The sequence below is a fragment of the Penicillium pulvis genome, assembly GCF_028828015.1.
Source record: "Penicillium pulvis strain IBT 33274 chromosome Unknown contig_5_segment0_segment0, whole genome shotgun sequence".
NCBI classification, from domain to species: Eukaryota; Fungi; Ascomycota; class Eurotiomycetes; order Eurotiales; family Aspergillaceae; genus Penicillium; species Penicillium pulvis.
In genome coordinates this window covers 3030520-3053433 of record NW_026643078.1, presented here as the reverse complement: position 1 = coordinate 3053433, position 22914 = coordinate 3030520, and the positions used below count along the sequence as shown (strand labels likewise).

The window sequence follows — 22914 nt, the reverse complement described above, 5'->3', positions numbered from 1 at the left end:
CACAAGAGAACATAGCTGAGGAGTTATGGGCTACATCATATTCTACATAGTATTTCGCAAGCGGTCTGATGATAGCCTGGATGGGAGGGGATGTATATGATGACTGATGAGTTGTTCGGCAACTTCCATCTTTTCCCTCTCTGTCAAGTTAACAACCCTTCTTCCCTCGTGCTTCACATCCTGCCCCGATCTTGGTCTAAATTCTGATTTATCTTGCTTTTTAAAGTGCCGCTAACTGGAGAATGTACAATCTCTCCTTGTCGAGCGCTAGCAAATCAAAATCGCAACCACCACCTCCACGCGCTCCGAGGTGTATTGAATACCATCTGCGATCTCAAATTGGAACTTCTTGAGATCCTGCCGAGCTTTCAGGACAGAGAGGGCTCTTGAACACTAAGACAGACAATTACATGTGACTGCGGATGATCAAAGTAATTACTATTAGGACTTCTGGAGCTTCCTGCATCTAGCTCACTTAACTGAATCTGCTATCAAATTTGGATAGTAAACGACTCTCAAAGCTTCGATTCTAACATTGAAACATTTTTCACACCCCCACGATAAATTCCCTGCTTCAAGAAGACATGACGCTTTTCCCACCATCCTCCGTAAGCCTATTGCGAACTTTGATTACCATGTACCCGCCACCCAATGTACCCAACCTTTGAGGCTCAGAACCTTTGGCAGCAATGCCAGATACCGCGCTCGGGCAAAACAGCAAGGCTTCGCCTACACGTAGACGAACGATCTTATGGAACAATGCGTATTTGCTAGTTACCTCGCCATCTTCTGAGGGGTCTTTTTTCGATTGCGCACCGAAGGCGGCCGCGGCGATGTGGCCTTGAAGTGCATGTAGCCATGCTGGCGATGAAAATCGGTGCACAATTGTGATGGAGCAAAGGCTTAGCAGGTCGCTGGAGATGGTGGGCTCTTGGGTGGAGACGAAAATCCGGGCTCCGAGATGGCGTTGCAATCTGACAGTCGAAAGCAGAGTTTCAGTGAAGCTTTGAGCTTCGACTGAATCTTTCATGTACTAAAATAGTCAGCAGGCATGGATAGGACATTACCCTCCGGTTAGGCACGAACTTTGTGGGCCTCATCAAGTGCAACTACCCTGCCAATATTTGCTTCCTGTTCCATGAAGATGCCGAAACAGACGTTGAAGAGGGAACAAGCAGTATCTGGGGAGATACAAGGACAGGAGAGGTCGACGATCGTCAATTGCGATGCCTGATTCACGGATTAGCTTCATAATCTTAATTGGCCTATGATAAGCTTGCCTTTGGTCTCCAGCTCGAACCTGTAACCTTGGGATTTGATTTCTTGGTACTGAATGTATTGCCCAGGTTAACCTGTTGCAGGGGCATAAAACTCTCAAGGGTGTGAAGTCTTTGCTTCAATGGTTCAAGTTGACTTGGAAGAAGACCAGAGTCGAGGATTTGCCGCCTAAAGTTGGCGTAGTCGAACTGGGATCCTGTAGACTGCTGTAGCTCACGCATCTCCCGTAACACTCGCTGGACAGTATGCATGTACAGTGGCATAGCTCCATCATTGTTGCCTACTGCCATGAGATCCATCATACGCTTGGTATTAAGGTTGGCTTGGTCGATTTGTAAAGCCTCCACTTTGATGTTCTTGAGCCTAGAGTAGGATTCCTAAACCAGAGACAGTCAATAAATTGCAGAATATTAGGAAAATGTGCATCACCTTTATGGTGTGGAGGTTTGTTGGAGCACAGAGAACGCGAACTTCAATGCTGAGATTGGAAGAGAGAAAGGCTGCCTCACAAGGCGAACCATTACGGTCACTGATGAAAGTTTCATAGTGGAAAACAATCGCTGACAGAGGGTTCAAAAGCCTGCCAGCTTGAGAAGATATGAGGCAGCCTTCAAGTAAGCAGGAGAGCGTATGACTCTTCCCCGACCCCTGAGAGCCGCATATAAAGGTGCTTGAGGGGGAGGCCACGTTGAAAAACAGCCGGGGATCTTTCTCCAGGATTTCGTCATCCAAACTTGGAAATCCAATAGTCGCTATTTCTTTGATACCCCCAAGCAAGCCATACTGGGATGGGCCTTCACCTGGTAGATCGAGAACTGGGCCGGTAAAAACAGGAGACACAGAAGCGTCATCAACCTGCTCGGTCTCATCGTTGTGTTTCAGAAGGCTTAAATGGTACTCAAATTCCGAATCTGGAGACATGATTGGCGTCAATTCTGTGTGAATTTTTTCCTATTCTCAAAGGCAGACCAGGGGGATTGCTGTGTATGAGAGAGAAGTTGGTAACATGTCCATACTGATGGAAGAAAATGAGTTGTGCAGACTAAGGATGGACTTCAAACGGCAAAACATTGCATCCTCGTTTTTCATCGTTAAAATAGCGATTTCTAGCCTTGGAATAGGAAAATGCCGATAACCTGCTGTTTGCTACGCCCTCAATCAAATTTTAACGGAAACAACCGAATATCCCGACATAAATTATATCATTCTTGACGTTGCCTCTTCTTCACTTCCATCATCTTTCATTGATATTTGTATCTTACTTGGTTGAGGAAAGCCTTGTCCCTTGACTGTGAGTGTTTCCTAAGACCACATTACGCACATCTTACTGGTTGCTAACTTTGTATTTAGCTTTGTGCTTAAACCCTTTCAAATCAATCATGAAGCGCTTCAACGAAGAACTCCACGACCCCAACCCTTCAGTTAGCCAGGAACATGGCCACCATAAAAAGCCCGTCATCGTTGGTCTCTATGGCCTCCCAGGGGCTGGAAAGACATATCTTCTGGATGGACTTAAGCGAAGCGTGACCGACTTTCTATTCTTTGATGGCAGTCGTGCTATTGGAACCGTGACCCCCGGCGGGCTTGAAGCATTCCATACCTTATCAGAAGCCGAGAAAATAAATTACCGCGGTCGTGCCATGGAACGAATCAAACAAGGATGCCATGACTTTGGGAAAAGTGCTATCATCTCAGGACATTCGATGCTATGGACTGAGGGAGAGAAAACATATCAACTTATCTGCACACAAGCTGATTTCGACTCATACACTCACATTGTTTACCTGGAAGTCCCAGCTGGCGTTATTGCAGATCATCGGCGTATCGATCAACGGAGCCGCCCAGGCGCATCGGTTCCACATCTGGCCCAATGGCAGGAAGCAGAGAAGACTTACTTGCGTCATGTCTGCAGATTACACAACATTTTGTTTACAACAGTGACACCGCATCGTTTCCTGCCTGAGCAGCTTTCTGCGCTCCTTGAAGATTTCCATCGCCACACAGAAGACCTCAATACTAAGCTCGCTGAGGACCAGATAGACAAAATTTTCGATACTGACTCCGAAACTCCTGAGACGGTGCTCGTTCTGGATGCCGATGAGACCTTATCTCCATACGATAGCGGCTCTCTATTCTGGCACCTCACCCCTAGAACCTCTTTGATAGGTGATAGATATCCTCTGAGGGAACTATTTCGCAGTCACTTGCAGTATTCATACACTGCCTTCCGTCAAGCTACCCTTCTTTACGAAGAGGCAATGGATGGCAATGACTACGAGATATGTTGTCAACAGATGGCAACTATGATCAGAATGTACCCTGAGTTTATCAAATTTTTGAAGTCATTGAAGACTCACATGCGGGCAGTTGTTCTTACCTGTGGACTACGCCGAGTCTGGGAACTGGTTCTCAAAGAAGAAGAACTTTCAGCGATACAAGTCATCGGGGGCGGCCGTTTATCAGACAGACTGGTCATGACACCCAAACTAAAAGCCTCCTTGGTGAAAAGGTTGCGCTGTGTCCACAATGCTTATGTCTGGGCGTTTGGAAACAGTCCAGTTGACCTTGAGATGTTAATGGAGGCGAACAAGGCCATCGTCGTGGGTGTGTGCCAAAGATCCAGCAGTACTACTATGGACGATGCTTTGAGAGGATCAATTGGGCAAGAAGGCTTTGCGCCTCATCAGCTCCTCCTATGTCCTGGGGATTATCCACAACCTCTCCTCAGCGTTCTGCAGCTTCCTCTGGTGAGCTTGACTGATGAGTCTTTTCTCAACTCTATCTCTGCGCGCCGTGATTGTCTCAATGTCTTTCATGCTACGAATCACAATGGTGCCAAAGTAATGATGACAGCGATACGTGATGTTACAATCTCGGGGCCGGCATTGAGGAAATACCATCAACAGGCCGGATGGTACTTAACGATGAGATTCTACGCTGAGATGGTAGGTATCGAACCATATTCAATTACTCATGTCCAGGGTCATCAGACAGACGGGCATCGGACTGCTCATGAGAAAGTGACTTTAATCGTGGCCCTTATGCGCGGTGGGGAACCAATGGCCTTTGGCGTTAGTGAAGCGCTACCACTCGCCACGTTCCTCCATGCGAAGGATCCAATGGATATCCAACCGGAGCATCTATCAGAATGTGTGACGGTACTATTGGTAGACTCTGTCGTCAATACCGGTAGGTCCGTGTTGGATTTTGTTCAGCACATTCGAAAGCTTAATGATACTATTCGCATCGTGGTCATTGCCGGAGTGATCCATTCCCATACACTTTCTAGGGGAGGAATTTCTCAGCAGTTGAGTCGAACTCAAGGACTGTCGTTCATTGCCCTTCGCCTTTCAGATAATCATTTTAGTGGTCAAGGAGCCACCGATACTGGCAACAGATTGTTTAACACTGTGGATTTGGATTAAATTGACATTTTGGGGCGCATTCGGTGGATTAATTTGTTTCACGCTCGAGATTACGGTCATTGTTCGAAATCATGATAGAATTTGAAATGAACCTTGAGGCAAACTTAAACTTCTCTGTCCTTTCCTATGTGTAATTTTAGTGTTCTCTCCAAGGCTGTTGCCGTGAGGGTGACTCTAATTTGCCTGTCTATCTGCGGCTCAGAATCGGTTATTGCAGCTATACAAATCCACCCATCATCGTGTCAGGCAGAGCCACTAGCCTGCGAAGCATTGCTAAAGCTGTTCTAAGTAGCTGCAGGTAAAGTTCACACTCAACAATCCGGGTCATGTCCAGGTGATGTCAGTGGTAGAAGCAGCCGGACTTTACGGAGTTAATGGTCTATCTTCGCTTTACAGCCGATGGTAAGTATTTCCGAGGTGATTATAAGACCAGTGAATTAGTTCTACATATTTGCTTTCTAGTACAACGATCACTGAGGATTACTATTCACAATGGCTACACACAAGGCTCTTGTTCTTAGCTCATGCGACCGCCCGCTGACCCTGGAGACTGTTCCCCGTCCGCTAGCCAAGGCGGGCGAAGCAGTCGTGCAAGTTCTGGCTGCCGATATTGTCCCTTACATGGGTGAGGTATTAAATGGCTCTCGTCCGTATCCATTGTCTCTTCCTATGACACCCGGTAACACTGCCATCGGAAGAGTCTTCGAGGTCGGGCCGGATGCCGTTAGCCTCACGCCGGGTCAGTTGGTATTCTGCGACATCACCATCCGAGCACGCGACGATCCATCTGTCACCATTCTCTACGGAATCCATGGAGGTGGATACCCAGCAGCACAGAAACTGATGGACGGCGAGTGGCGAAATGCAACATACGCGGAATACACAAGATTTCCTCTGGAAAATCTCTATCCGCTGAATGAGGATCTCCTGGTGGCAAAGATGGGATACACGATTTCTGACTTATGTTTCCTGCCTGTATTTCTCGTCCCTTTTGGTGGACTGTCCGAAGTCAATGTTAAACCCGGCGAAGTGGTGATTGTGGCACCGGCAACGGGCAGATATGGAGGTGCCGCAGTGGCTGTGGCACTCGCCATGGGCGCTACAGTAGTGGCTGCCGGTCGCAATACTTCCGCCCTTCAGACCCTCAAGACGATACATGCATCCACAGGTCGACTTAGAACAGTAGTGGTCACTGAAGACTCTGCACGAAATTCCGAGCTATTCAAATCCGCCGCTGGAACGAAAGATGGTGCCGACGTATACATTGACTTTTCGCCGCCTGCAGTGAAGAGCAACGCGCTGCTTTGTTCTGGTATTGGCTCATTGCGTTCATTTGGAAGATGTATCATAATGGGAGGGAGGTCGGGGGACATTCAGGTTCCATATTTGGACGTTATGTTCAAAAGCCTCAGGCTTCAAGGTCGATTCATGTATTCACGACACCATATTCTTCAATTCATAAAAATGGTGGAGTCGGGGCTGATGGTACTGGGGACTAAAGCTGGCATTCATCATACAGAGGAGTTTGGAATGGAGTCTGTCGATGATGCACTCAAGCAAGCGGGGAAGCTGACAGGGTGGGGTTCACACGTTGTATTGAGACCCTATAATGGCTAGCCATCACTTGGTAATATCTAAGCATGTATTAAATTGACAACAATTGAGAAATCTCTTCGCAATTTCACAACGGGAGAATAATCGAGGTAGGGACCATCGATGGCGAGAACAGAGAATGGCAAAGCTGAGAGAACCTTGGTATAAGCTATGAAAAAGCTCGTCTAACCGCCCCAGACTGCCTTTTTTAGTACGCAGCACTTCGTAGTCAGGCTTGGAAATTTGACATCGCATATATCCGTTGTCTTGAGCCTGTACTTTCCTTGATTTTCCACAAGGTAGATGAGACTGTATGATCGACATTTGACGAATTGTGAGCTTGTGAGAATGGCTCGTTGACCTCGGAAGCCTTCAAATTCTCTGTGTCGCCAAGTTTCTCATAGCACTCAGGTTCGGAAAGCCGGCCTTATTCGCATTCACACAAGTCCAATGACAAGATGGGTCTCAAGACCTTGTCGGATACCCCTGTCTTAGTAGAAGGGGACCAAGTATATAGAAGATACCTAATATCCATGATCAGAACACTCTAAATGTAGGAAATCATCCTAGCGAAAAGGGCATTTGAAGGTTTTATAGTGTATGCTTAATTTATTTTTCACAATACTGAAGCTAAGTAAGGGTCTGAAGAAGATGTATGCCAGCCTTAGTCCCCAGTACCATCAGCCCCAAGTTCACCATTTGTATATGGATCGACCTGTATTAAGAGGCTACTCTACGACATTGAGATGCCTGAACAATTTAGGTCATTGTTGGCGATGAGCAATTATACCCCTCTAATTCGCAAAACCAGGAGTGGAGGCCAAAGAAATAATAACAATACGGGCAGCAATGACAAATTATCTCGTATTGCGGCACTACCTGCATCGGCCTCTAAAGTCTGATCGTTGCACTGATAGGTCAATGGATGGGTTCGCGTATCTTTCCGCCGGCATATGCTACATAAGCAGCTAAGCGACTCTCGGTATTTACCCCTCGCCTGCACCTAAGGCCATCTGAATGCGTCCATTCGGCGACAGGTCCGCATTTATACCACCCAAGCCTGTAATCACACACGCTGCAACGGAATCACATGTCAAAACCCAGTGAATAGCAGCTAGTGGAAACATGCCAAGTGAATCAATAGGGTATACATCTCGTGCAGCTGCGGGTGCGGCTGCAAGTGCGGGGGTTGCCTACACCGCTGGCTGTGCTTACCTATGCCTATTCCTCTCGACTCGCAAGCACCCAGCCAATCAGCAATTAGTCGACCAATCAAACCAAATTCTTCCACATAGGCTGATGTATAACCACAGGCAGATTCTTGGCAGATCTGTGAGATTTTAGATCATCTGAAAGAGCTCACTGGTTACTCCTTTGGGACATGCCTTTCTCACGGCTCGCGTCCCTACCTCAGCTCCCTATCAAAGGGAGATATCTCCCTTCAAATTTCTAGACAACTCTTTTGGTCTCATCTTCTGGGCCCGGGACTAGCTTCTTTTGACCACATTCCGCTACGATTGTTCGTTCTCGTCAGCCAAGATCGGCAAGGCTTCTATAAAGGGTAGATCTTATCTCTTTCTTTCTCCCCTCTGACAACAACAAACATTCCCCCAAAAAATATCGACAAAGTCAAATTGATCATCGGTTTCCTTTTGTTCTATCTCGATTCTTATATGAGTGTATGCCAAAAACTGTCCTCATCCTTACAAATCTCGAGAACGATGAATCAATCTACCACTATACTCTTTGTTCCAGGCGCGTGGCACAATCCCGATTGCTATGATTCCATTGTGAGCCGCCTCGAGGCAGTCGATTATAAGACCAAGAAGGTCCATCTACCCACAGTGGGTCCACTAACACACTACCTGGACTTTGACGAAGATGTTGCACATATCCGAGCGCAAATCGAGCAAGCAGTCAATGCAGGGCAGAAAGTGGTTGTGGTGGTGCACTCTTATGGCGGGGTACCATCAAATGAGGCAATTCAAGGACTGGACATCAACACGCGCCAGAAGATGGGTCTGACTGGCGGCGTCACCCATCTGTTTTTCTGCTGCTCCTTTGTCATTGCCGAAGGACAATCACTCATCAGCGCCTTCGGTGGAAATGACCTTCCTTGGTTTAGAGTGGCAGACGATAAGTTGGAAGTCAATGTTGCAGATCCAGACAAAGTTTTCTACAACGACTGTGATGATGCGCAGGTTGAACGTGCGGTCGCTGCTTTGAGATCCCATAGTTACCAGAGCTTCCACAGTATCTGTACTTATGCAGCATGGAAGCATATTCCATCAACCTACTTATACTGTCTTAAGGATGCAGCCATTCCTCTCGCGGTACAGAAGATGATGGTTGAGGGCACGGCTAAAGGATCCGGGATGAGGACGGAGACGGTGAATGCATCCCATAGCCCGTTTATCAGCCAGCCTGATGAGTTGACTGCAGCCATTCGACGGGCTGCTGGGGAGAGCATTTAATTGTTCTATGATTACTTCTTGCTGTGCGGTGCATGGATTATAAATCGAGAACTCTCGCTATACATATACATATACCTGGTTCCTGGCTATGTACTAAATGTTGAGTGGTTCCAGGCGGCGAATCTGATATATTGAAATTTATTCTCCTTGGAAGCCTAGCCGGAAGCAAGCCCTGGAGTCTCACGTCTAATTTTTATAGATGCTTGAGCAGCAGCCGTCCAGGAAAAATTGAAGTTCACATTCCCAGCTGAGCATCATGATCTTCCATAAGCAGCGGGGGATATATGTCTGCCTGTATTTCGATAAAATTTGGAATATCACTGAGAAGGGTCGCCTATCCCCGAGTACCCCGATCAAATCGTTCATAAAAAGTAAATTCCGAGATTAGCCTGTCGATTTTATTCCTATCGTCGGCCCTGAACTTGATTGTAGGAGCCCGCCACGCACAGCGGGGATTTTTGGTCACTGCATTGATGAACACCGTGCGGATCAGAGAATGTGGAAGCTTTTGGTCGCTGGGTAAAATGCCCTGGACATTGTCTAAGGCCATACGCCAGTTTCTCACGAAGACTGAATCATGCATACCTTGTGTGTAAACGCATGCCAGCCACTCGTTGTATTTTTCGGCGCAGGTAAACGCAGGTACCGATCCATATATCTTTGTCAGAGCAGTCCACATTTCTGCCGCAGTTTTGAGACGATTCACCTGAAGCTTGACATGCATGCTGAGTGTGGCAAGAAGGTAGCGACACAATTCATGGTTTGCAGAAGACCAAATAGCATATTCTTCATTCGGGTCTGTGTAGTGTTCTTTGATGAAGGCGTATGCTTTGGCCATGGTAATATTGTCAGGGCTGAGTATGAGGTTGTCCGTAAAGTGCTTTATTGCGATCAGGATCTTTGCCGTGTCTAGAGAGACAGGGGTGCGTTCTTCGGTGTATTTTGGGGCAGAAAGTCCTACCAGGAGTTCCCAGTATGTACGGTCGATGTTGTCAAGTGCTACCTCCAGGCGTTTAGAATAGTGTGAAAAATCGTCTCTACCTGTAAGCTGAGAGCCAAAAGTAGAGAGAAATATTTCCGTTTTCGAAGGTTCCATTTTGAAGCTGCACAGGTGTGCGCAGGATGCGGGTCGGGTTGTTGTTGTTAAGGCTCGGCCCGTTGAGCTGGACTAAACGAGGCGCTGGGCGGAGGTAATGGAGAACGAACTAAATAGCTTTCGACGCTCTTTAATGGCGTGATGTGGACTTGAGAGCAGAAATTGGCCTCGTCTTCGGTGGTAGGTGGAGCCTGGAGAATAATGAGATGCCTGCAACGCGTAGTCAAATCGTCATCAGGGCGCAATGAAGATGTGCACACAGAGGGGAGAGAAAGGAGTCATAGGCCAGATAAATAGAAGAGAGCACATATCATCGATTACGAAAGGGTTGTGGGGGCACTGACTGAGGAGAAGAGGCCAATAGCGTTACAAAGAACTGATGGAGTGAAGGAAAGGTAAAGGAGAATGAAAGAGGAAAAAACGAGAGTCAAGGAACAAAAGATGTGAAAAGGGGAAGAAAGGATCACGAAATTATCCTACGCAGCTTGGAGATGGTACCTTCATAATTTTAGCAGGTCTATAGATTGTTTTCCCAGCTGTCTTCCTTCATTATCTTCATGCCTGTCATGTTGGCAGACCTTAACTGAATTCTTCGGTAATACCCTAGAGCCTTTTGATTGATGACCATTAAATTAGTTGTAGCGTCCCCAATAACCCCACTCAAAGTAGCGCAGCAAATTCAATCCAGACAAATTGAGATATGAAGTATTAAAGAACATGATCACCTCACTTGATTCAAGTCAACATGCAATATAACGCTTGGTTGAAGCCGAGTAGGACCTCGGTATATAGTCCAGATATTAATGGAATTATTAAACATTCCGTTCTCAATACCGTCAATGTGATTTTCATTAATCAGAATCCTGCATGGAAAAGCAATATGCCCATTCTAGATGATTGCGGAGAGCTTTTTGTTTTGCACCAAGCGAGCAATGATAAGCAGCATGCCGCCTAGGAGCAATGCCACGCCTGAAAATATAGACAGTGAAAGATAGCCGTACCTTTCGACCAGAGCACCACTGATCGGAACATTGGCCATCGCACTATCAACATGTTAGTGGTGTTCAGAATTCAAAGCGATAGACTCACGAAAAGGCAGTAGACCCAGCGACACCACCGATGGCGAGACCAAATGTAGAAGGTGTAGCTACCTGGGCAGCACAAGCCTGCTGAAGAGAAAGAATGCCCTTGGATAAAATCAGTAATTGAACAAATTAACTGGGTTTGAATACTTACCCCTGATGCGAAGCCGTAAGCAGCACACCAAATCACCAGGCCAGGTACGGAGTCCACACTAGTCCAACAGAACGCAATTATCCCTGCCGACAAGGTAGAGACAATGCAGCAGTTGAATCGCCCAAATCTATCAGCCAGTATACCCGGAATAATGCGACCGAAAAAGGAGGCTCCGTTGACGATGGACACGGTGTAGAATGCTAGCGTTGTCGAGAACCCCTTCGCAACTGCATATGATGTCGTATAGAAGAAAGGAGCGAACATGCCAAAGTATGTGATGAACATGGCGAGACATAAGAGCTGCATGGATGGCTGTCGGAAAAGTGTAATTGCCTCTTGCTTATGATCAACTTTCTTTTCTGGGGCAGATTCACCACTCGTATCGTTGCCTGTGATGTCGTTCTCCGGATCAACATCCATGGGAATATGGGCCTTTGGCGGTGATTTGCAGACAACGCATGAAAAGGCAAACAATGGAATCATAATGAAACCAACGATACGCATTGTCCAAGGAAACCCGATATCTGGCCGTTTGAGCAACTGATCGATCGCCACGGGCCAGATAATTCCACCAAGCGAGGACCCGGCAAGAACGATCCCCATCGCAGCAGCACGCTTCTTCTTGATATACTGTCCGACTAGCGCAAGTGCTGGCCATGTAGCCAAGGCCATGGAAATACCCAGGAGAATGCCTTGTGCGAGCAGAAACTGGTAGAACTCCTTGCAGAGCGAGGTCATCATGATGGCGAAAACCGTGCCGACCGATCCTGTCCATATCATGAGCTGGAATCGTCAGTTCTTGGATCCATGTTATTAAGTGGGCATGCATCCTACCTTGGGTCCGAAAATGTCGAGCATCGCACCGGCGATGGTGGAAATCGAGAAGAGGAAGAAAATGGCCATGGCTCCCAGCCATCCAATCGTTGATTGCGATTCATGGGCTAGTTGAGCTGTCGCATAGTAGTCTTCAAATACACCGAACGAGTTCAAAAATCCAACAGTGCAAAAAAGACATGTAAATGCGCCGAAGATTACGAGCCATGCTCGAGTTCTGTTGATGTTAGTTGTGATGGATATGTTTTGTATTGAGCAAGATACTTACGTATATTCGTTCTCAGAATCCGAAGACATTGTTCTGAGCTTGGTTGAGTTGAGAATATTTGGAAATTATTCATGCTTCCCGTAGGTATGACGGACTTTTAAAGGGATAGTATCGACCTAAGCAGAAGTAGGGGTTGGAAAGCTCTGAACCGCGGAGCCTCCGGTGGACATACAGAATAGAGTTGGCGAGTGCCAAGGCCCGAGCCCGGACCCTCCGCGGACACTCCGACACTCTTCGCGTCCTCATTCCAACTCACAACTACGCCCTCCGGCTGATGTATTCCGTGAATTCTTTATTGTTGTCCTACAGGCCATCATGATGAAAAGAAAAGCCACCGGTGCACCTAATACTCCCTCGAAAAGACAACCCCGACAAGATCCGGTATCTTGCGACTCCTGCCGAAAGAAAAAGCTCAAATGCGACCGGAGCCATCCATGCAGTAGCTGTACATCTCGAAGATTAGATTGCAAATATGGTAACCACGGCCCCCTGGGGAGTCCGTGTATCAAGCCAGGAAGCTTGACGGAGAGGGTGCCATCGATCGACAGGGTTGAGCCGCGCCAATCTCAGTCACCAGCATACCAACCGGAGCCTCAAACCCGTAGAGATGATCCGTATGTCACAGCAGACCGACTGGAAACTATCGTCATGGGCCATCGGGTCCCAAGTGCCATACCAGCTTCGCTCCGAGCACAATTTTCACAGCCACATATCGATTCTCAGTCGCATCAGGAATCGAGAATATTTACATTTCTTCATGATAGTTGCATGGCATCCCATCAGAATCCCGCAACAGTCCCCCTTACCTCTTTTCTACCCGCTGAAACAGAAGTAATGGGTCTTTTCAATTACTACTGCAATCACCTCGACTATCAGTATCACCTCGTCATTCCCGAGCGCACCAAGCGGGATATTCACACGATGTATGAGAATGTTACACATGATGTGCCGCTTGACCTTAGTGTCCTCGCACTTCTATTCAGCATATCTGCTACGGCCATTTTCTTCGAGGTTCTTAGCACGGGCTCGCCGGAGTGTGCTGAACGTCGAAGTAGGGAAGCAGCATTCCTAGCGGGGGCGTCGCTAGTTCAGAGCAACTTTATGTCCTATCCGACCGTCGCAGGACTACAGGCATCACTTATCATTGGGCACCATCTATCGGGTCACCTCCTACATCCATCTATTGCTTCCTTCTTTGTTCAGGGTACAATGATCAATCAAGCAAAAAGCCTTGGACTTCATATCTTGGACTCTCCCAGCTCCGAGGAGGATCGTCGAGTGAATGGATTCGACGAAGGGGATGTGGAATTGAAACGTAGACTGTGGTGGGATCTTGCGACCTATGACTGGTACGTTTCTTGATACATATACATGTCATTTATTAATCCCTTGCAGGTTTCTTGGCTTTCTCAGCGGCCCACAGGAGTTCACATACTCTATCAATCCTAAACATATGAATGTACGAGTACCTTTAAACATCGACGATGAGGATATAGAAAGTGGTATACCTGTCTCACTTTCTACACCCACGTGCATGTCATATACTCTCGCCCGTCTGCGGCTAGCTGAAATATGTCGAGAAATCGTCGACGAGACTGCTCCGGAACACTTCAAGGGCGAGGACGTGCCTTACGAAAGAATTCTTGATCTAGAGCGCAAACTCCATGATGGATATGCGAGACTGCCTCCTTTCTTTCGATATGGCCAATCTTCACGACGTGAATTTGCAGATCTCTATCATGAGCGACCGGTATTTTGCTGGCAAAGGACATTCGTTCAGCAAGGGTATCACGCACGATTTCTAAGATTGCATCGTCGATATTTTGTGCGCGGAGCTAAGGATCCACGATATTCCTACTCTCATGTGGTATCGCTCCAGTCAGCCAGAAAGGTGCTAGAATTAAAGCGTATAATGGACGAGGAACATCCTGTTGTCGCACCCAATGGCTCCTTTTTCTGGGCTATCATGCATCACGTGTTCATGGCAGCTGTAACTTTGCTCATCAATGTGTGTTTCAACTGGGATGATATTCTTGCCGAGAAGCAAAAGCAGGAGGTCCTCGATGCCTGTCGCATGCTCAGCCGAGCACAGCAGGTATCTTGTATCGCACGGGAAGGAATCAATGCGATGATGAGTACATTGCGCAAACACTGGAAGCAGCAGAAGAGGCCTATATCGGGGACAAATCCAGAGCAACTGGCCATGACCCAACGGCCCCTCGAAGAGGAAATGGAGGAGAGCAGAATGGTTCCAATCGCGCCCTCTGCTCGAACCCCTTCGCATCTCCTTGAGAACACACTTGATCCCGGAACTGCTGATCTTAATTTGGTGCCGCTTGAAGACATTTGGAGCGAAATGCTCGACGACAGTGCCCATGTCGGGCTAGATACCCCAGCATGGATGGATTTGCTCAATGATTTGACACATACCGGCGTTCCACATTGAGCGACTTTGATGACACACATTACTCAAAAGAGCAAACTAAAAGTGTACTCATCAGACGCCGTGGCGTTTCTTTTCCACGAATCAAGCATCCTTCGATAGTCAACTGCTCATATGGAACCATTATTTCTCGGCTTTCTGATACTGAGGACCTGCATTCATTCCATCAATATTGCAGCAAACTCAGGGTGACACATGGGAACATCAACAATGGCCCATTCTATATGATCATGAAAATATGTTTTCACAGTCTGATTTTCAATACGCAACAATACGCAACATACTCACTAGCGAAAAACTGGCGTGGTGACTCTCAAAATTAAGAGGCCTTTGCTAATATATGCTAATATATGATGGATAGTCTGATTCTGGAGTCAGACCCAATCTCTTATGATGCTATCATGATGCCGCTCGGCATTTATTCCCGCATGTCCAAACAACTCTGTTATTGTCAACCATGCCTAACATTGACTATACCAATAATTCCGAAACTCCACCTATGTTGTTCAGAGTTTCAAGATGCACCCACATAAAGACAATGACCTCCCCGATATCCATCGTTACATAACAACCCACAGCACAGAAGGCGAGGCAGTATTCCTATCGCACGCACAGATCCCCGATTACATGCCCTCCCAACCAGCAGGAGGCGACGGCGAAATTGCTCTCCTCTACGCGACAGAGACGGTCCCCACCTCACTAGAAGATGAAGCCGATATCGCCATGTACGACGAATACCTCCACCTACCTCCCGGCTTAACAACGGACACAGGATCGGTGTTCCGAATGGTAGATCTGAAGCCTGGGAAGAAAACGCCGATGCATCGAACTGTCAGTTTGGACTATGGAGTCGTGTTGGAGGGCGATGTCGATCTTGTGCTTGATTCTGGGGCGAGTCGTCATTTGCATCGGGGAGATGTGTGTATACAGCGTGGGACTGCGCATGCATTTCGAAATCGGAGTGGAAAGGAATGGTGCCGGCTGCTGTTTGTTTTTTTACCGATACAGAAGTTGAGTTATAGGGGCCGGGAATTGGAAAAGGAGATTTATGGTGAGGGTTATGAGGAGGGAGATGAGTAGGTACATCTACTTCTCTGTAGTACTGCGCCCATGTCCGGGTAATCGCGGAAAGAGGGATATCTATTAATGATTATATTTGTCATCATATTGCGAGCTATTTTCAGTAATGATCATCTCCTGAATTATCAATGAATCACAGTGACCACAATCTCCTCCGATACGAACATCCACGTTGCCTTCTCATTCGACCGTCACTGCAACCTTAGATTTGTCTGTCAGGGATAAAGATTGATCAGTTATACTCAATTTGGCGCCAGGAGCCTAGCGACTCGGATGTTACTCACAAAAAGCTATGTGATCCTTAATGTTCGTTGCTTTTTCATATGGTGTAGCATAGTACCACGCTGCATCCGGAACGACGGTATCTGATTGGTCGTTAGCTGACAGCTGCCTATGACTTTCCAATAAATTGACACAAACCACCATGTTTGATCGTGTAGTACTCAGCGTCGCCTTTCCAAGGACAAAACGACTTCGTATACGATTTCACAAGGGCGTCCTGCTCTTTGATGGACGATGGAGGAAACTTCAGGTAGGATTAGTAATGGTCCAGTGATTCGGTTCCGTCAACTTACGTATACATTTCCCTCCACGGTCTCCCATGTATCAGTTTGGGCTATAATAAGGTCGCCCAGCTTGGCAGTAGCGGTCGGCATCTTGGGACTCTGTGAATTCGCGGTCAATAACTAAGCAAGCAAGGCAAAGGAGTACAGATAAGAAGTAAAATGGAACCAGCTATGAGAGGCTTGATGGTGGAAGAGAATAAGCGAGACAAGGTCAGAGATATTTACCGAGACTTATGTTCAGAATTACTAGGTAATGATTCGGAGATGCCTGTTCAACTGTTTGGATTCTAAGTGATAATGACGAGAAGTGACCTTATATATGGAGTCCTTGGGAAGTCACGGGAGCTCGAGTGCGGGGGCCATGTGAAGTCAGCAATATATTCCAATTACTAATTATCATTTCATTAGGCTTGAGTGGTTGTGGTTCTACTATTGATTATGAAAATACCAAATTGCCATTGTTTTTGTTTTTCTTCGAAATGTTGAACTTTTCATGGTAGGACAAAATAGAAATTTCCATAATTCCATAGAGGCTCAGGTCCTCTATTATCATTCATTTTCTTCTAAAGTTGGGGCGTAAGCGTTATCTTTCAAGACATCATTGTTTAAGCATGTTTGTCATCTGTCGGGATGTCGGCCGACGCTCCGCCATCCACTGAGTAAGCGCAGCCTTGTTATGCTCCACAAATAGTTATCATCTTGAAGAATAGCGTGTCGAGTGTTCCATCCTGCCATTGTGATTGGGATGCTGGGTTGCAAGCTTAGAAATCGTCTAATCAATAATTGAATGAGGAATTTCAATCATTCTCAGTGCTATCGCGCTAATGGTACAAAATCTACTTTATATAAGGCTCGTCCTCCGAACTTTCCTTTAGCTTTTGAACCATCGACTCACTTTATTTCTCCAAGAACTCTGCATTCTACACTCCAGAATACTCATCAACAAAATGGATATCCCAATCCGCCGCGTGATCACCTCCCATGATTCCAAAGGCAAAGCCTACTTCTCTTCCGACGAGACTCTGACCCCGTACGACCCGACCACGGCACCCGAATTCAAAATTCCAGCCCCAGATGCAGGCTTCGGTGTAATTCAGATCCACCGATCGCGCGGGTTCCCAGTCGACAACATGCTCCCGCTAGCTGATCCCCATAAGACGCTGGTCCCACTGGCTGACACGAAAGGGCCTTCCTGTCGCATTTTGGACTTGTACCCTGCCGAGAAGGGATGGATGCATCGTACATTGAGCTTGGACTATTTTGTCATTCTTACTGGCACTGTCGGCTTCATCACCGATGGTGGCGCGGAGAAAATCCTCAAGCCTCATGACGTTATTGTTTGCAGGGGAACGAACCATGAGTGGGTCAATCGGGGAACGGATGTTGCTAGGATCTTTGGTGTTGTTGTACCTAGCCAGGAAATTGTGACGGAAAATGGCGAGAGACTGGAGAAGACCGCTGCGGGACCTATCTTTGATCCCGAAGAGGATTGATTATGTTCGATCGGATTTTGTCATAGTTGAAATGTATAGTCTAGCATGGTATTGTCCCCCACGCTAACGTGCAACGTGGGGATCTGGCCGATGGTCGGACTTCATCCGAGTACACTAGATATACCCCATGTCCCCCACCCGGGCTTTCAATTTGATTCCATATTCTTTTTTCACCTTTTCAATTACCATGTCGCAAAACCCGGCTTTTTCTTCTACCGAGTCCCCTGAGGATCGATACATCCTCGTCACCGGATCCACCGGGTTCATCGGCGCACATGTGGTCGACAACCTTCTCGCGCGGGGATACCGCGTTCGAGGCGCCACCCGATCGGCCCAAAAAGGCGAGCAAATGAAGGCCGCCCGACCACAATATGCCTCAAAGCTAGATTTCGTGGTCATTGAAGATTTTACCAAGACTGGAGTCTTCGATTCGGCAATGGATGGTATTGATGGCGTTATCCACGTTGCCAGCGTACATACTCCCATCACAATAAATATACAAAGCAGCACTCATTAACATACCGCAGCCATTTTTCTTAGACACCACAAACAACGAGCAAGAACTCATTCTCCCCGCTATCAACGGCGTCAAGTCCATCTTATCTGCCTCCGCCAAGCCAGGAAGTAAAATCCAACGCATCGTCCTGACATCCTCCTTCGCCTCAGTTGTGGATGTAGACCGAACCCCTCCGCGCGAATTCACATATACAGGAGCAGACTGGAACCCCTTAACCTATGAAAAAGCTGTCGACCCGAGCTCAACATCCGTAATCGCATACCGCGGATCGAAGAAATTCGCCGAGCTAGCAGCATGGGATTTCATCAAGAACGAGAAGCCTCAATTCGACCTAGTCGCTCTCTGCCCACCAATGGTCTTCGGCCCAGTTGTTCACCCAGTGCCTAATGTTGAGTCACTGAACGAATCGAACTCGGATATATGGAGTGTAGCCGCCGGTACTGATCCGTTACCTAAAGCCCGCGTTACGGCCTGGATCGACGCGCGGGATCTGGCCGAGGCCCATGTTCAAGCTCTGATCACGCCGGAGGCTGGTGGAAAGCGATTTATCCCGGCTTCTTCTGAGCCTTTCTCCTATGATTATGCCGCTGATATCATCAAGGAGGAGTTTGAGTGGGCCGAGGGCGTTGTTACGGATGGATATACGGCTGGAGTTAAGCCTGTTGCTTCTTATGGGGTTGATGGCGAGACGGTGGCTAGAGAGTTGGGTGTTGAGTATAGAAGCTTTAAGGAGAGTGTTGTTGATTTGGTGAAGCAGGTTAAGGAGACCATCCTTTGAGTCTTATTGAAAATAGAATTGGATTATTGCGTCTTATCTATGCCATTTCGCCCATATTGAGCTGTGCATAATAGGATAACGAATGGGAGGCATATGGATGAAAACCCCATTTGACAATCTCATGAGGGAAATCGGGCTCTAGGCAGCCTGATCACGCCATCAATCTAATAAACCAATTCGTATTAATGGCAACCAGAGCCAGTCTTGAATGTCCATTCGCATCAGAGGACATGGGGTTGCCCCGCAATCTCAATTAGGGCATTAAAGGCCCGCTTCAAAACCCTCAAGGATTCTACCTTCCCATTATGACGTGCAGCTAGAAATTATTGTGCCGCCACCAGAAAACAGTTCGATATGCTTTGTGTTATTCATGGAAGGTTGAAGTGGGGTGAAGTGGCTCAATGAAGGTTGGTCATGCTTCTATGGATGTGTGAAACGTTAGCCTTATCTCAGTTGCTTTTTTCGGCCGTTGTAGGACAAACAGATTTCACTCTATAAGCCAATCTGTAAATATCAATTTTTCAGACTGACCAATTACCTAGGAAATGACAATCTTGCAATGTGGTGTAGCTGATGACAACGCATGGAGCTCTTACGAGAAAAGGCGGCACACGACTTGATCCATGCGCTGCTCCAAGCTGCGCTGCAGTAGCATTCAATTTATTCCCCTATCAGACTACCACCCTTCTCTACAACAAATGACCAGCATCCGTTTCTTTTGTGTTGGGCAGTCCATCAATATCAGCCAAATTTGCCGCCGGAGCGACCGTGTGGATTAAATCCAGCTCGGATGTTCTTTGCTGCAACTTGAAATCTGGTTTTCTTTACTTTACTATATAGACAACTCCCGAGGTCGCTAAGCTCAACATTGATATATGTGCCCCCCTACCCTGCAGATATACGGCAGTGATCTACATAGTGTGATTGGCAAGAGCCGCCAGCTCGTACAGATGTGGCCAAGACGATGGTATAAAAAATAAGGTTTGGTTTAGGGGTCAGATCTGCAACTTGATACTGTGTCTTCAATATCAAGCTCAACAAGTAGCTGATTCTGATAGCTGCCAATTTGAACCCAGACATTTTTCTACAGCAGCGCATAGAAAACAATGTCTACGAAGCAAACCATGGTACTACGGCTTCAAAGTCGTCGCAAATATGAGTGATTTGTTCCGCCAATATGTACGAGACAGCCTTGGAACATGATCCACACGAGCCTGTCGGAAAATTATCCGTCATCTTGAAGCTTGGATTGCTGTCAAAGCCACGCGGTAACAAGCAGTTGACGTGGGATGAGTGAATTAATGGCCCAGTCAAGCATTGTATACGAAGTTCTAGCTGCCCTGTCACTCCCCATGGAATACGCTGTACGAGGTGGAATGCACCCCCTATTCATAGGCTTGGCGTTATTGGCACCCCGATCCACTTAAACTGCCCACCATCCACATCCCTGATTGGCCATCTTGCGAAACAATTCCCGCAGGCCGACGCTTGGCGCGCGTGGGATTATCTTAGCGGATAATTGCTATATTTAATTTCTTGGATCCCCCCCTTTTCCCGGTTACACGCGTCAACCGGAACCAAACCACGAATATCTTCAAATATGGTCAGAGATGGCCTGCAAGCAGAGGACGACATTAACCCGATCAGTCCGTTCCGTGACAATTCGACCTGTGGAGACGACTCACATTTGATTGATGATGGCTCAAGTGTCGGTTCTGGAAATAGATCTCGTGCGCGGCAATGGGGGATCAATCGTGCGTATTCGTTTCTTCTCCGCCGGGCGATTCTAACATCTTAAATTATCAAAATACAGAACAAATTGCCGTTGCAAATGCTTCAGATAACATCTCTCGCCAAGTGAAATCCTTCTTTACACCCCGTCCCCGAAGTTCGACCAGTATTTCCCTACCAAGAGGAGTAGAATGCGACTATTGCGACAAACCCATCGCGGCATTCAAAAAACGAGCCAGAGACATTCTTCTGTCGAAGAACATGCTCTCGGTTCCGTTCACTCTTGTAGCCATCTTCTTCTCCGTATCCGATATTCCCCCGCTAGTGATCTTTATCTGGAATTTGATCGCTATCGTACCCTTGTCGATAACGCTCACCCTTGCGACCGAACGACTTTCCCAGGAATTAGGAGAGACCGCCGGCGCTCTCTTGAACATTACCATCGGTAATCTCGCCGAGTTAATTATTTTGTTCGTTTCCCCTGCTCCATACTTCTCCCACGCTCTTACTGACATATATTGGTTGTAGTGTGTAAGGTGTTCTTATCGGCACTAGCGTGGCTTGAACTAACTTGATTAGCACGGCACTTATGAAAAACAACATCAAAGTGGTACAAGCATCGCTTCTTGGCTCGATCCTTGTCAACTTGCTCCTGGTTCTGGGATCTGCAATCATCGCTGGAGGATGGGCATCTCCCGACCAAACTTATAATAGCGATCTGACACATGCCTTTGTCGGATTGCTGAACCTGACAGTATCATGTCTTATGATCCCAGTATGTCCGTCTCCCCCATATCAGAACATTAACTAACCTCCTCAGACCGCATTTTACGGAAGCGTGAAAGATATCAAATCAGCCGATCATATGGCCCTGTATTTCAGCAGAGGCGTATCCATTATTCTCCTGGCCATATATTTCCTATACCTGTTCTTCCAATTCAAATCCCACGCACATCTTTTCCGATCTCGCCCCGTCGGACTACATGTGGTTACTCCCGATGCCCAACCCGAGCGGCCTACCCGCCGCTCCTACGATGAGATGTTCATGGATATCGAATCCCAGGAATCGACAGAGTCCTTGATCAACAAATCTCGCGAAAGACCCGAAATGCAACAAATTCAGTCCGACGGCCCTACATCTCCATTGGACGATATCCATCCCGAGTCCGGACTACCATTGGATCATCTCGACACCGGTCGCAGACGCCCACATCAAGAATGGGACGGTGTCGCACCCAGAGCCCAGGAGGCCCAGCTGCACCACTGCAAAAATCTATCATTTGCCAGCCGAGCTGTATCTATAGCAGTGCTAGTCACAGCGACTATCCTCATCGCCATCTGCGCAGAGTTCTTTGCATCGAGTTTCGGCGTGCTCAACGAAAAGGGTATCCTCGGTGAATCCTTCGTTGGTCTGATCGTTATCCCGGTCGCAGGAAATGTCGCCGAGAATGTAACGGCCGTTATTGTCGCTCACAAGAATCAGCTCGATCTCGCGATTAGCGTTGCCCTTGGCTCGGCCATTCAAATTGGCTTGCTGGTTGCTCCTGTCATCGTTCTAGTCGCTTGGGCATTGGAGAAGCCTATGACTCTTCACTTCGATCGTTTTGGGATGGTGACGCTGGTCGGCTCCGCCTTACTTGTTAGCTTCCTTGTTCTTAAGGGGAAAACTAATTACCTAGAAGGCGCAATTCTTTGTGCCTGTTTTGCCGCTATTTCGTATGCTTTCTTCCCTTTTTCGTGTCTTCACATGGGGTCCTTGCTAACAGTGACAGTGTCGGCGCTTTCTTGTTACCCATTACTTAATTCACTAACCTGCATTCACATACATGCATTTTCTTCTAGCATATATCATTCCAAAATCCACAGGCATTCGGGTAGTCGGGGTAGAATGACCCGATGGGTCCCCCGGCGGATCACTCTTTGCACATATACATGCCAGCGCTTCCACTTTCATATTGTATATATTTATCGGCGCATCAATCAATCGGTCCTTTTGTTAATCATTGACCCACTAAAATTCAATAGAACCTTTTAGTGTGGACTAGCGTTTCACAATCATGGTCACAAAATGAGATTTTGGGCAGAAGCAGAACCCGGTTCTT

The 22914-nt window shown here is 47.2% G+C and overlaps 12 protein-coding genes across 12 annotated transcripts; 8 read left to right on the top strand and 4 right to left on the bottom strand.

Annotated features, from left to right (window-relative positions):
* Positions 1 to 574: 574 nt before the first annotated feature.
* On the bottom strand, positions 575 to 2199 carry N7503_007715 (uncharacterized protein; the record flags this gene model as incomplete). Its single annotated transcript, XM_057067262.1, has 4 exons — positions 575 to 1033; positions 1087 to 1230; positions 1281 to 1655; positions 1708 to 2199. The coding sequence occupies 4 exons, from the start codon at positions 2197 to 2199 to the stop codon at positions 575 to 577; spliced, it is 1470 nt and encodes a 489-aa protein (XP_056920943.1).
* Positions 2200 to 2657: 458 nt separating this feature from the next.
* On the top strand, positions 2658 to 4703 carry N7503_007714 (uncharacterized protein; the record flags this gene model as incomplete). Its single annotated transcript, XM_057067261.1, has 1 exon — positions 2658 to 4703. One exon carries the CDS (start codon positions 2658 to 2660, stop codon positions 4701 to 4703), a length of 2046 nt encoding a protein of 681 aa, XP_056920942.1.
* A 492-nt stretch (positions 4704 to 5195) lies between these two features.
* N7503_007713 (uncharacterized protein) lies at positions 5196 to 6320 on the top strand (the record flags this gene model as incomplete). Its single annotated transcript, XM_057067260.1, has 1 exon — positions 5196 to 6320. One exon carries the CDS (start codon positions 5196 to 5198, stop codon positions 6318 to 6320), a length of 1125 nt encoding a protein of 374 aa, XP_056920941.1.
* Positions 6321 to 8017: 1697 nt separating this feature from the next.
* N7503_007712 (alpha/beta hydrolase) lies at positions 8018 to 8770 on the top strand (the record flags this gene model as incomplete). The annotated part of the gene is made up of 1 exon (XM_057067259.1): positions 8018 to 8770. The coding sequence occupies one exon, from the start codon at positions 8018 to 8020 to the stop codon at positions 8768 to 8770; it is 753 nt and encodes a 250-aa protein (XP_056920940.1).
* Positions 8771 to 9104: 334 nt separating this feature from the next.
* N7503_007711 (uncharacterized protein) lies at positions 9105 to 9866 on the bottom strand (the record flags this gene model as incomplete). The annotated part of the gene is made up of 1 exon (XM_057067258.1): positions 9105 to 9866. The coding sequence occupies one exon, from the start codon at positions 9864 to 9866 to the stop codon at positions 9105 to 9107; it is 762 nt and encodes a 253-aa protein (XP_056920939.1).
* An 889-nt stretch (positions 9867 to 10755) lies between these two features.
* N7503_007710 (putative MFS monocarboxylate transporter) lies at positions 10756 to 12233 on the bottom strand (the record flags this gene model as incomplete). Its single annotated transcript, XM_057067257.1, has 5 exons — positions 10756 to 10909; positions 10956 to 11053; positions 11103 to 11885; positions 11937 to 12153; positions 12205 to 12233. The coding sequence occupies 5 exons, from the start codon at positions 12231 to 12233 to the stop codon at positions 10756 to 10758; spliced, it is 1281 nt and encodes a 426-aa protein (XP_056920938.1).
* A 286-nt stretch (positions 12234 to 12519) lies between these two features.
* On the top strand, positions 12520 to 14650 carry N7503_007709 (Zn(II)2Cys6 transcription factor; the record flags this gene model as incomplete). The annotated part of the gene is made up of 2 exons (XM_057067256.1): positions 12520 to 13553; positions 13600 to 14650. The coding sequence occupies 2 exons, from the start codon at positions 12520 to 12522 to the stop codon at positions 14648 to 14650; spliced, it is 2085 nt and encodes a 694-aa protein (XP_056920937.1).
* Positions 14651 to 15166: 516 nt separating this feature from the next.
* N7503_007708 (cupin domain-containing protein) lies at positions 15167 to 15727 on the top strand (the record flags this gene model as incomplete). Its single annotated transcript, XM_057067255.1, has 1 exon — positions 15167 to 15727. The coding sequence occupies one exon, from the start codon at positions 15167 to 15169 to the stop codon at positions 15725 to 15727; it is 561 nt and encodes a 186-aa protein (XP_056920936.1).
* A 180-nt stretch (positions 15728 to 15907) lies between these two features.
* N7503_007707 (DUF427 domain-containing protein) lies at positions 15908 to 16383 on the bottom strand (the record flags this gene model as incomplete). Its single annotated transcript, XM_057067254.1, has 4 exons — positions 15908 to 15939; positions 16012 to 16092; positions 16148 to 16253; positions 16303 to 16383. 4 exons carry the CDS (start codon positions 16381 to 16383, stop codon positions 15908 to 15910), a joined length of 300 nt encoding a protein of 99 aa, XP_056920935.1.
* Positions 16384 to 17240: 857 nt separating this feature from the next.
* N7503_007706 (cupin domain-containing protein) lies at positions 17241 to 17786 on the top strand (the record flags this gene model as incomplete). Its single annotated transcript, XM_057067253.1, has 1 exon — positions 17241 to 17786. One exon carries the CDS (start codon positions 17241 to 17243, stop codon positions 17784 to 17786), a length of 546 nt encoding a protein of 181 aa, XP_056920934.1.
* A 187-nt stretch (positions 17787 to 17973) lies between these two features.
* N7503_007705 (SDR family oxidoreductase) lies at positions 17974 to 19081 on the top strand (the record flags this gene model as incomplete). The annotated part of the gene is made up of 2 exons (XM_057067252.1): positions 17974 to 18258; positions 18314 to 19081. The coding sequence occupies 2 exons, from the start codon at positions 17974 to 17976 to the stop codon at positions 19079 to 19081; spliced, it is 1053 nt and encodes a 350-aa protein (XP_056920933.1).
* Positions 19082 to 20681: 1600 nt separating this feature from the next.
* N7503_007704 (calcium:cation antiporter) lies at positions 20682 to 22615 on the top strand (the record flags this gene model as incomplete). Its single annotated transcript, XM_057067251.1, has 5 exons — positions 20682 to 20835; positions 20895 to 21339; positions 21392 to 21587; positions 21633 to 22528; positions 22585 to 22615. The coding sequence occupies 5 exons, from the start codon at positions 20682 to 20684 to the stop codon at positions 22613 to 22615; spliced, it is 1722 nt and encodes a 573-aa protein (XP_056920932.1).
* Positions 22616 to 22914: the final 299 nt, after the last annotated feature.